Source organism: Enoplosus armatus, chromosome 24 (assembly GCF_043641665.1).
Source record: "Enoplosus armatus isolate fEnoArm2 chromosome 24, fEnoArm2.hap1, whole genome shotgun sequence".
NCBI classification, from domain to species: Eukaryota; Metazoa; Chordata; class Actinopteri; order Centrarchiformes; family Enoplosidae; genus Enoplosus; species Enoplosus armatus.
This window is the reverse complement of record NC_092203.1, coordinates 8,859,536-8,872,139: the sequence shown is the minus strand read 5'-3', so window position 1 is coordinate 8,872,139 and position 12,604 is coordinate 8,859,536. Positions and strand designations below refer to the sequence as shown.

Sequence of the window (12,604 nt, the reverse complement as noted above, 5' to 3'; positions counted from 1 at the left end):
AATGAGTGCTTCTTAAAAAAAGCTGTATCTCTGTTTTCTCTCTGTCTCTCTCGGCTGGTGTTTGCCAGAGATAAGCTCTGTAAAGAGTGTCTCTGTCTGCATGTCGACATGGAGTATACACCTCAGTGACCGTGTCATTCATCTCTCTTTGTTGCTGAAGCTACTGTGTGTGTGTGTGCGACCAGCATGTGTGTTTGTATCCCTAACTTGTGATGAATTCAGTCCTTTGGGGAGAAGTTTGAGACTTCACCGTGACATATGTGGCTCGCTGTATGTCTCTTCCTGGCTTTTTGGCCGGACACCCCCGTCCCCCCCGTCACTCCGCTCTCAGCTGCAGCCCTGGCATCGCGCCCTGTGTTTTGCAGCGCTAGCCGCCAGATTGATCCGGCTTTAATGAAGAGTCCTTCAGCCTAGGTGACATCATTAGCTGGTTGTGGGCCACTGCGGGCCACTTGGCACAGCTCCCTGCTTCACTTCTGGGAATATGGGTCATTCTGAGTGACAGACAGACAGCGGCCAGGGGAGCCGGCCCAGCAAACGAGACAGAGGGGGTCTGCCAGGCGGCAGCACGGTGGCGTTCACAAAAGATTTTATCTCTCAATAAAAAGTACTTCTGAGGAGCCCTAAAGTGTTTTAGAGAGAACGCAAAACTTTAGTGCTGCTGTTATATGACTGAATTCGACTTTTTTGCCATGTTCCTCAGTCAGTTACAGTGGATTGTTTGGTCTATAATGAAAGCAAACAGAAATACAAAACATATTCCATTGCTGAACTGATGAAATGGATAAAATACACACAAATTAACTGCCTGTCATCTGAAAATATAACAACTGTCATAACACTATCTTCAATTTAATAGAAAAACACAATGTTCCCAAGTTTTTTTTTCTCGTTTTAAGTAAGCAAGCAAGTAATTATTTACTTCAAAAATTCAGAATTTGCTTGATACAAAGAACTTGTAACATTAGAAAACCTTGTAAATACGACTCCCTCTCATAATTTGGATGGAGACTGATGAGGAGTCCTCTGTAACCTCTGATCTGATCCGTGGTAATTCAGTATATTTGCCATTAAATTAGATTAAAGCCTCACACTCTGCGTTGTTCTCAGTCAAGAGGGATTTTTAAATTGTGAAGGGAAATCTGAGCTCAAACTGCATTAAACACGTGTTGCTCGGCTGGATCACAGCGCTGAGGGCATCAAAGTTCAGTTCAGGTCAGTCGAGGTCAGACGCAAATAATGCAACCTTAGACACTGCAATCTGACAGTCCTACAAGGTATCTAACCACAGCAAAGTAACCTTTAGTGTAGCTTTACAGTGACCTCATGGTGTAAGCTCCACCCATACGGGCCTCTGAGCTGGATAAAACAAACACTAAGATGTATTTGTGAATACAAATTGACCCAGATCTGATACAGACTGGGCTATAAAACTAACTTAATCCCATTTCTGGTCCTCTTGCACTCACGTCGGTCTACTGATGGGAGGCAGAGAAAAGAGGAAAATCAGAGGGATGTGGTTTGGAAGGAAGCTGGACCTGAGGAGGCTGCAGAGCCATCTCATCCATCTAACTGTCGGCATCTCACCGGGCAAAAATCACCAAGTCGTCCTGTCTGTCCCTGCCCTCGCCCCCTCCCTCCCTCCCTCTCCATCTCTGCCCTGTATCGCTCCCCCCTATCCCTGCTCTCTCCATCCACACACAAACACACAGATATATGCAGACACAAACACACATCCCTGCGGCACGGTAGCTGAACATTGTAATTTTAGCACAGCAGCTGTTTTTGCCTGCCATAAAAGCGACACCCCTCGAGCTCTTCTCTCGCTCCCTCCGCCCTCCTCCCTCCTCCCTCCTCTTCACTATCCCGACTGCTCCATCCACGCTCTGCCCATCCATTTGTCCATATGTACTGTATGTACCTCCCAGGCTGCTGTTTTAAAAGAACATAGAGGGTCAATCAGTTCTGCTTAGCCATTCCCAGCCTGCCTGCAGCTCACAATGCACGAGTCTACGTAGTGTATCTGTTGAAATGTGTGTGTGTGTGTCGATGATATGTGTACGTGCCAACATTGAACTTTGCATGAACCACTGTGTGTGTGTGTGTGTATGTGTTGCTTTAAGTGGCACATAATGGAACGCAATTCTTAAAATGCATTTAAAAAGTATAGCAACTCCAGCTTAAGAATTAGGACAGGGTCTCTCTGATTTCTTGGGACCAATAGCGGGATTGCTACTTGGAGTTTCCATGGCAACCAAATAACCCCCGAATCCTGACCCCCCCCCCCCCCTCTCCGAACTTCCTCTTAACAATCCCCCAGATGTCTAATTGTTTCCCTAATGATGCTGGGCCTAATGGGACTGTTTATGGTATTCATTTGATAGCGCTGGCCCAGTAATTAGACTACACCTCACTTCATTAAACAGCAGGGGGGAGGGATGGCGCCCGGTGGCACGTACAGTAGGAGAAGAAGAAAGCGGCTGCAGACCCAGCAGAGTAGTGTGTTCGGGAGGAATGGCGACAGCACTTCACATTCAGAGTGCTGCTCATTTGCCTGCAGTGTCTCGCAGTCCTTTTCTTACCAGCACCTCTTATCATTAGCTCCATTGTGCTGTATAGTGTTGTATTGTACTGGCAAAGGGCTTCAATCAATATCCATGAGTTCTCTCATAGTGAATAAGATGCTGAACTCATCTCTTGTTACACATCGTAACACCCTCCAGATAAGAGATTCAGCAAAATAATCCGCCTTGAATACAAATGTAAAAGTGGCCTATTGTCGTCTCTTAAAAGACTAATCCAACTTTTGAGAGTTTGGTAAATTAGTAGCCTTTTCCACTGTATGTGATGAAAAAAAGGAGGTGCAGGGACTTATCATTATCCAAAAAGGTGAAGGTAGCAGTGGTAATATAAGACCCACTTTACTGCCTATTCCTCAGCATCTACTTTAACTTTCCTGTGGACAAGACCAGCAGGTTCCATTAGATTACCATCCAGACGAGGAGAAGCTACAACACACTTTAAATGCTCAAACATATTCACTTCTTTGCTGTATTCGCGTGATGAAGATCTCAGTCAGTTTCATCTCTCATAGCCAACATAGCTCCATAATGTGATTGGCTGAGCTTAAAGAAAAAGTGGGAACAATTAAGGAGAAACAGACAATCTGGAGCAATTCCACAACTGTCTAATTTACACTTTATGTCTCGTAAGCTAGCGAGCTACTCCCTGTCTAAGAGTCAGCAGGGTATTGTTCAGAGTTACAGAAATGTGCAAAGGCAGCAACTTAAAACATTCCTCCCCTCTTCTTCTGTCTCTATCCATGGTGCTGAAACTTTCCAGCCCTTTTTTTTTCTTTGTAACTCTGAAACTTTCCAGCTTTGTTTCTCTGCGTGTGTCTCTCCATGGTGCTGAAACCAAGTCTCTGTCCTCTCCACAGTGTTTGTCTCTCTCCGTCTACCCATGCAGATACAAGCGTGTCCTCCATGTTCATACCTTGAGGAAGGAGAGGTTGCGGTTTCGATCGATGCTGGTGATCTCCAAATTGCCCATGACAACTTCGCAGTTCTCGTAGAGCTTCTTCAGGGTGCGGTACTGCTGGTCCAGGTCAGACAGGGTGCTCAGCTTGTTCTCCGTGCCAGGACAAACTAGAGACACAGAGAGAAAAACAATGTCACTTTAGAGGTAATTTGTTGATGCAGTCAAAAAGTCCGGTTCAAGCTCAACGGGCAGAGCCAAAGATCATGTGAACAAGGGTGGGATTAAATTCAAGGAAAGCACTTTGAAAACATGAATAAAAAGTCTAATTAATGTTTTTCGGTTAATCATGACCACGATAGTCATTATCTTGAATTGCTATCAGGCAAGCTAACTTGATCACGTCCAGTAGGCGCCCATCCTAACACTTAAAGGTCAGCCAACTGGCTAACTGAGCTTTTTCAGTGGTAAAACTGATGTAAAATATGATCCATCTCTTTTCCCCAGAGTCATTTTGCGAGGAAAACTCTGATTCTTTGACTGCACTTAGTGAGGTTTTAACTAACACACCAGAGTGTAGAAACATGGTTCAGTGACTGCTGCATAGCATAGTCACTGAGGAATGTTAGAATCAGTGAGATAATGAATGGAGAAAGAGGGCAGAGAAGACAGAGGGAGAAACATTCAGGATGGGGGATTTCAGGACTAACACTATGCATTGTGTGACTGTGAGATACAGGCCGAGGGAACGGAGGACATAAAGGGACGTGAAACGGGACAGAGGGAGTAGTGGCAGAGAGAGAATGGGTCGGGAGAGATTAGGTAAATTGCTAAAAAGAGTGCAGAGTGCTGCAGACGTGACCCTCGACAATGAGGGAGCTGCGAGAGTCGAGACTTGGGGAGGGACAAGTGGGGTGAGAGGGGTGGATATCATTTCTCTGAGGCAGTGACCTACAGTCTGGGTCTGGCACCGGCACACCGTTTAATCAAAGATATTCAAATTGCATTGGTTGACCTTTACAGAGGGTTTCACTTGGAGACTTTACTCAGCTGACGAGATTACAAGACTTTGAAGATATTATAGGGAGAGGAAACAGCTCTATTGGTGCGTGGGAAGGCCAGGCAATTAGAAACTGCTAGATTTCTCTGTTGGTTTTAGCCACACACACACAAAAACAACCACGAAAGAGCCGAGACACACGCCTGCGTCTCACACCCTCTGGCAAACATCCTTTTACCAATCCACGCTAATGGCACAGCACATGTACAGTGAGCTCCACTTGTTATTTCAGCCGTTAGAAAACGACTGAATGAAGGTATTAACGTTGTTCTTTGCAAAGCAGGAATGGAGCCGGAAAGCTGCCGTTATCTGTCGTGGTATAATATTAGTGGACTCAGACATTTGAAACTTGTTATCCTCCCTGACAAGCGACTGTTAAAATGCGCTAGAGAAATGTACAAAAGCTAAGGGAGATTCTCAATGGCCGACAACAGAAAACTACAACTGCAGTAGTCAGAAAAGTACAAAAACTAGGGTAAAGATGGTACCTTTAACTCATTATCTGAGATGTGAAATGTTATGATCACAAGGAAAAAGGTGAACTGCTCTTCAACTCTTTGCAGAAGTAAGTTAAAAGACATAGATTCTGTGACTGACAGTTTGCCTGCAGTGCTAATGATAAATGAATAACAATCGACTAATGCAGGAGCTACCACTGCAATTAGTTCCTCCTATTTCCACCCATCAAGAGCTCTTTCCGTCCCTGCCAGCCCTCTCCACCAGTCACTCAGCCTCCCCAGCCTCAGTCCTGCCACCATCTGCTCCGCTGAGCTGGCACCGTCGCCACGTTACCGCAGGCACGACTTGGAGGTTTCTTGCGTTGGCTTGGTGTGTGTGTGTGTGTGTGTGTGTGTGTGTGTGTGTGTGTGTGTGTGTGCAGTGGAATGGAGTTTGCCTCGATGTAATTAAACTGCTCATTAAAGTTTGTCAGCGGTTCAACTTTGAGTAGGTCTCAATTTTAAATTTAAATTTTGTTTTTGCCAATAACTGTGGACCGGTTTGCTCTGTAAAAGGGAGCGAGTAAATATTATTCCATCCACGGATTCTTTAGTCATTTTAAGATGACTTACAACAGAAATGTAAACTTCCAATTTGCGGATGATTGACTGGCTTTTGGGGTTTAGGTCCAGAACAGTCTGAGTGAAGGTCTTGAACATGACCTATAATTACATTTTCCAGGGTCCGCTCTTGGGGTTGTGCAAGATTTAACGGTCCAGAAATGCAAGAGCAAAGCCTGTCACGACAACACTGGAGGCTTGGGTTTGCACCCTTCTTCAGAACCAAAAGCCAACATTGGTTTCAGCTTCCCTAATCTTAAAGTCGTTGAGAGATCACAAATAGTTTGGAAGACAATCCTGGTCCAATATTGCAAAAGTGTGGAAACTTGAAGCACATACTCAGAGAAGCACCTGTGGTCCAGCAGTTCAAATGATATTAACATGTCAAATACAAACTATTATTCAAAGTAGAGCAATTTATATACATGGAGTGGATCGTCAATGGTTTCAGTTCCATATTTACCTCGATCACTATATCACTATATCACAGCCTTGAAGGGTAGTTTTGAAATCCAATGAAAAGACGACCTATTTTAGCGATGAGGACTTGTTGAATGACCACACGGGGTTATTTGGTATCAACTCCAGTTCTTAGTGAGCACCATTGGATTCTGCTTATCAGTGGCTGTAGTGTTTACATCACATCCCTCTGCTCTGTTCACTGTGAGTGTTCTGGTCAGACAATTCATAGACAAGGCCACAGACATATGTTGGTACTTCAGGATATCCTCCAACAGTTCAATATGTCCTTCTTCATATCACACATCCAATGTCAAACTACTTCCACCTCAAGACTCCCTGCACCCGCAGCTTGAAATGAGCACAACTTACAATTTATAGGTTCTCCTAAATTGTTTTAAGAATGTTTTTTTTGCATGTTTGTTGGCTAAAATGCCAAAAACATCCATTTGCGTTTCATGGTCTGTCATGTCCTTTAAATACATTTGCTGTACACCTTTCAAACGCCACAGTTCATATTCTCCACATTCAAAGCACAAGAATTTCAGAAAAAGTGAACAAAAAGAGGGGAAAAAAACCAATGGACTATTGCATGGTTGAACTTGCCCCTATATTGAACAACATTGAGAGCTCATAAACTCCCATATTGCTTTATGGATCGTTGGCTGTGCAAAGATGAGCGTGCTTTCCTCTCCTCTGTGATCCTCCATATTGCTGTGTGGGACAGAATGGCAGTGAGGGGACCTGAGCTATGGTGATAAATGAGATTTGCTGACCACACACACACACACAAACAGATGAGTTATTAGATGAAATGATTTAAGAACGGCTACAAACTCAAAGGAAGTCTCTGAAAGGATCGAAAATTGGTCGGATCAATGAACCTATGTATGTGTACGGGGATTTTTCTTTCCTGTGTGTGTGTGTGTGTGTGTGAGGAGATGAAAGGTTAGCGAGCGTCTGTAATAATCTGTTATTGAAACCTACTTGCAGGTGTGTGCGTGAGATTATGTTTGTGTGTGGTGATAAAAGATCAGAGGGGAGAGGTGAAAAGTGAGGGGAAAACAACTCTCAAAAGCCAATATCAGCCGACAGCGCGCACACTAACACACACACACACTAACACACACACACACACAGACAAAAGAGAGAAATGGCACTCATTCAGGGTAAGTCAGCAAGGTAAAGCCAGGCAAGGAAAATAGAATTGAAAGATCAAGAGACACAATCTTGTATTTGTGAGAGAGGGAATGACGTCCAGGAGCATTAGCATTCATATCGACACGCTCTACTGTAAACGCTCTTTTCTCAGGGCTCATTTCGAAAGTGTCTAGATCCATCTGCTCTGCCTCTTCCTCTCTCTCCTTTCCTAATTTCTTTTTCTCTGCCCTTAGCCATCTATTTCTCTGTCTCTGCTGCCCCCTCTCTCTCTCTCTCTCTCTCTCTCTCAGACAGCTCGGCGGTGGACAATATAAGTATTGAGCCGTTGCTCTTTTTTCCCCCGTTAATGCATCAGGTGACACGGGGGCCATGTCCACTTGACAGCTCCGGTGTGTGCGCCTGTCGGTGCCTCGGTGTGAGCGCGGTGGTGGAGCACATATCTGCCAATCAGGACAGTGGAAGCAGGATATCTCCACAGTTGTGTCTTTGCAGAGACAGAGACAGAGACAGCGACAGGCGAGGCAGCTCATTTATTCCACAGAGAGGGAGAAGGGCGCATGACATCACAGCAAACATAGGTAGAACCTTAAACACGTAACCTTTAAAACAATACGGGCCATAATCCAGGTGAGAGGACAGGACAGGTGCTCCAAGGGGGGGTTGTGAAGCCCTCTTGATTTTAAGGGTGTCATTTTATACAATTGCAGGTATTACGTTCACTATTTAAATTAATTGTACAGTTAAATGTTCTGTGCTGTTATTGTTTTTTATACAATGAATATAATATATATTATAAATATATATTATTATATATATTTCAAAAGAAGTAGGCTACTTTTTCTGCTGTTTTGTTTGTGGGTGGGGGGTCGTCAGTGTATATACAACGGATATACGCAAGACTGAGGAACGGGGAAGAAACCGAGCAGCCAACAGAACAGAGAACTAGAGCAACAATAGCAAAAAAACAGTGAGCTCTTTGCAATACCGCAGCGTAGTGCAGGTCTTGGGGATGTTCAGGCCTTCAGCAGTCCAGCAGATACCAGACTCCAGTGACTCAAGGCCCAGTTTCCTCATTCACTTTGATGACGTGCATGTTTTTTTAAGTAATAGATAATGAAAGGAAAGGAGAGGCTTGAGTTGGCAGCCTCTGCAGGCGCTGATGATGTGGTGATTTTCTCTTTGGTCTCCGTCCAGTTCAAATACAGTTGGAGTGTGTGCATTTCATGTCTGCGTGAATACATTTCTGTGCCTGAGCGTGTTCGAGTGAGAACACATGCATATGCACTGCATGGAGAAAAAAATAATTTAAACTTCTTATAGCTGCAGTTTAGCTGCTGTCGCCTCTCTAGCTGAATGTGACTGAATTTAATCTCCCTAAATTGAATTACAACTTAATCCTGTCTCACACCATTCTGCCTGGAACAGACAATTGAGTTTGGCAACAATGAGGGAGCATCCTTGCATTTTTTTCTGAAAGCTGTCGTGATGAACGCAGGACAGGTCTGAGTGGAGAAATGTTCAGAGTGTGTGTGGGCATGTATGCACGGTGGTTTCTGGCTGTAGAGCCCATTTCTGATCCATCCATGAAGTGAGAGATGCAGGCAGACAGTTACCTCCCCGCTTATTCTCGCTGACATATTGAGCTGTGCTTGTTCTCATTTCTCACTTCATCTCTTCTCCTTCACGTTGCTGCCTCTTCTTCGGCTTTTATTCTCTGGGCGTCTGCTCTGTTATCATGTTTCTGTCCTCCTGTTGCAGTTTTAAATTCAGACTGTCTCATTTCTCCATCAGCACTCTTCTCTCTCCTCCTCTAACTTTTGACCTTCTTTGTGCATTACATGAATACAGCTCTGGCACAGTGTGAAGAGAATGAACAGTAAACACTGAAATTTCATCAATGACATGAAATTGTGCTGGATTACACATGCAGCGTCTTTCTGTGAACCCCATAAGCAATCTGAATCCAATGCACAAATGGCGGACTCCGCCACAACCAATGAAAAGTACTATATAGGGAGATAATTACTGAATTTATATATGTTGAATGGCTATTGCAGGAAAAGAGGAGACCATCAAATGGATTTGATTTCATGAAAATCATCAAAACGATTATGACTTTAATGTCTGCAAACTCCTGTAGCTGTGGTCATATCGTAGACAAAGTGACGTCTAATAAGATTCACGAACCTCCAAACAATTATGTGTTCAAGTCCGGCTTCTTAGAGAAGTGCATTACATTCCACCGTCTTTCAATTCTGCTGGAAAAACGAACTTATGAGCTACTTGAAGTTGGAGAAAAGAGTATATACATTTAAACAGTGGAAAAGGCTGTAACCTCTTGGGTGTTGAGCTGTAATGGCTGACTGAGTGGGTGGCGTGGTTACTGCAGGGGTCAGCAAAGCAACATGATCATGACATAAGCAAAACAGAGCAGGTTGAAAGCTCAGGTACGAGGTCACGGCTCTATTCACCAGATAGCGGTGTATTTCCAGCATCGAAACATTACAGAGGCTGAGCGTATTTGCTATTCAAACTGCAAGAAACACATCTCAAGTGTCCACCTGATAAACAGTGTGTGTGCTGTGAAAGTTAGACAAGCGATTTTCTCCAAACTAAAGCAAAACTGCAGCGTCTGCAGTGACGTGTTATCTACTAAACCTCGCTGTGGATTTACAAGGATGTTTACTAACAGCGTACCTGATGGTGTTTCAGCAAGAATCAGATCGTATGGGTGGTGGGAATTAATACAAGTCTGTGTGTGTGTGTGTGGAGGAAATTTTGAATTATGCACTTTGTTTTTGTGTGGGTTTAAATTGCAAAGTAATGGCACAATTCTCTGCTAAAATGTGAGTGTCATGGTCAAACAGCACACAATGTAAGAAGACACACACAACGGCGTGACCCCTGACGCATTTGAAGGGCAACGCAAATCAATTTTTAAGAATTTATTCAGCTTCACTCCTACGGCCTCAGCCTGATCAATAAAGTTCAGAATACACAACTTTATCAAGGTAGAAAACCAACAGCAAATAGTGTTGAAAAGAAAAAGAAAAAGAAGACTGCTAGCTAGTAAACATTCATGTAAACAATACAATAGTTTTTAAATGGTTTTGTAAACGTTTGTGAGGAGGGAGATGCATTGAACATGTTGGTTAGACCTCAAGGATACCGAAGGAAACACTGACCGTAAACATAACTTTTGTTGACAAGAAAACTGGTGCACCTTTAAATAATGATTCATTTTCTGTCACTCAATGAATCTATAAGTGGACTACGAAAAGTAATTTATTACATATATGATTTATTTGTATTTTGCAGTGTCTTTGTGCAAGAAACATAAAGCAACATATAATTGGGAGGAAAAGTAAGCTTCTTCAAAGAAAGTGGATTTTCTTTTGGTAAAAACTCCAAACGATGAGCTTTAGTTTTAATGCATACAAAATACTGTATGCAGAAGACCACTTAAAATACACAGAGCTGTATACACACACACACACACACACACACACGAAAACACAGAGAGTCTTCCTAGATGTACAGTATGCGGCTGAAAACTCCTCCACTCGCAGCTGCAATCCCATCCAAGAGAAGCCACCATCCGTCCCTTCATCAGAAACCACTCACACACACATCCCACACCTCGGCTGACACACTCCCACACGCCTGGCTTCAAACGGCCCGGGAGCCCGGACCACATCAGTCGGTTATTACTGGGCCCACCAGCCTTCATCCCCCTCATCACCACCACTCCCACCATCATCATCATCATCATCATCATCATCTTCTCGCACACAGTCCTGAGGTGGTGCTGACGAGGCAGCCATGAAGCTTATAGGCTCAGCTCCAACACCAGCTCACTGTATGCGAGATGAAGAGTTTCAATCCAGAATGAGACACTCACCATTAAAAAAGACGAAAAATCAGCTCCTCTTAGAAAATGACTGATAGTCCAAATTAAACTTCAGTACTTTTTTTTAAGAGGCTAGCAGGGTGCCCTTGGTTAATAGAATGGTAATACTTTTACAGACAGTGAATAATGAATCTCAAATCTATCGATATTTCTGGGCTTTTTTAGTACATTTTAATCCATGGTGGTACATGTAGAACCCTTCAAACATGTATAAAGGGTCAGTGTGACCTCTTGTAAACTTGTTTGATGTGCTGAAGTGAAACAATTCCATTTATTTGTTAGTAATTTAGTTCATGCTCAGTTCATTTGTCTGGATTCATGGAATACAGGTGCCGCGCCTGCAGCACCATTATAATAGAAAGAAGAACAATTACGTGAGAGAATGATTGCAAAGTAAATCGAGAAAAGAAAAAAAAGACACAGTACAAGTTGTTTTAACTTTGTTCAACTTTTTTGCAAAGTGGGAAATGCTGAGGTACCTGTGACTCTTTGAGGAAGTGAGTTAATCTATTCCTAATCAGCTCTCCTCTCCACGTCCTTATCTGAGAAGCTGCTGCTTGATGAGACTTTATGTTAATCCAGACAAACCTTTCACTTTTTGAAACTTTTTTTGTGTGTGCCTGTTTGACGACCCCTTGACGTGACGCTTGCGATGCCACAACCTCCTCTTTTTGGTGTCTCTGTTGGTGAAGGCCGAGAACAAAACAAATCCCTCAAAAAAAGAAGGCTCTTTGAAAGGAGCTTATTCAATTAGCAAACACAAAGCCTGTCTGCTGAGTCACTTCTGTGCTTAAACTTAACTTCTAAGCATAAACGTAACTTTATACTCGCTTACATAATGATCTTTATGAAAAGATAAAAACCAAATTATATTCTCGACAGTTCAAAACTCAAAGATATTTTATTTACTATCACAGAAGATAAAGAAATCCAGTTAATATTCCCATTCGACGCTTTAAAAACGGCGTCGCTTTTTTGTGTCAATCGACTACTTGATTTACACTTACATGCTATGTAAATTGTCATTAATGCACTAACCGTACGAAAAACATTGAGACCAGAAACTTAATCCATGTCCTTCACTGCTCCATCTTTGATTAATGTTCAACTCTAGCATCCTGTTCAACCAATCAGAGGGCAAGTAAAGCCTGGATGTGGCCTGAGAGCCAAAACCCAGGGTAAACACCCACATACGGCCCGCTGCTGCTCATTAAACCTATTGCTGTGAGTGTAAGGTAACAGCTGAAGACAACAGTTTCAAATATTAGACATGAATTTCCCAGAGCGTTAAAATAGTAAAAAATACAATGAAGGCTGGTAGGAGGAACCCGACATGTCCTACAGCGTCCGTCCTGACAGAAACAAGGACACCACATAAGAAGAATTTGTTTTTGCTTATTAGGGTGTCCCCACTTCCCCGCGAGTTCAACTTCAAAATGTCCCTGACAGCTCTGGGCGGCTGATCTGGGGCCAGCGGGG

General features: G+C 43.3%; 1 protein-coding gene across 1 annotated transcript in view; it reads right to left on the bottom strand.

The window, feature by feature from the left end:
* LOC139306777 (receptor tyrosine-protein kinase erbB-4-like) overlaps positions 1-12,604 on the bottom strand; it is a 208,854-nt gene that overhangs the window by 98,726 nt on the left and 97,524 nt on the right. The window contains exon 2 of the mRNA XM_070930730.1: positions 3,496-3,647. Coding sequence (XP_070786831.1) covers positions 3,496-3,647 — 152 coding nt within the window. The remainder of the gene's footprint in view (positions 1-3,495; positions 3,648-12,604) is intronic.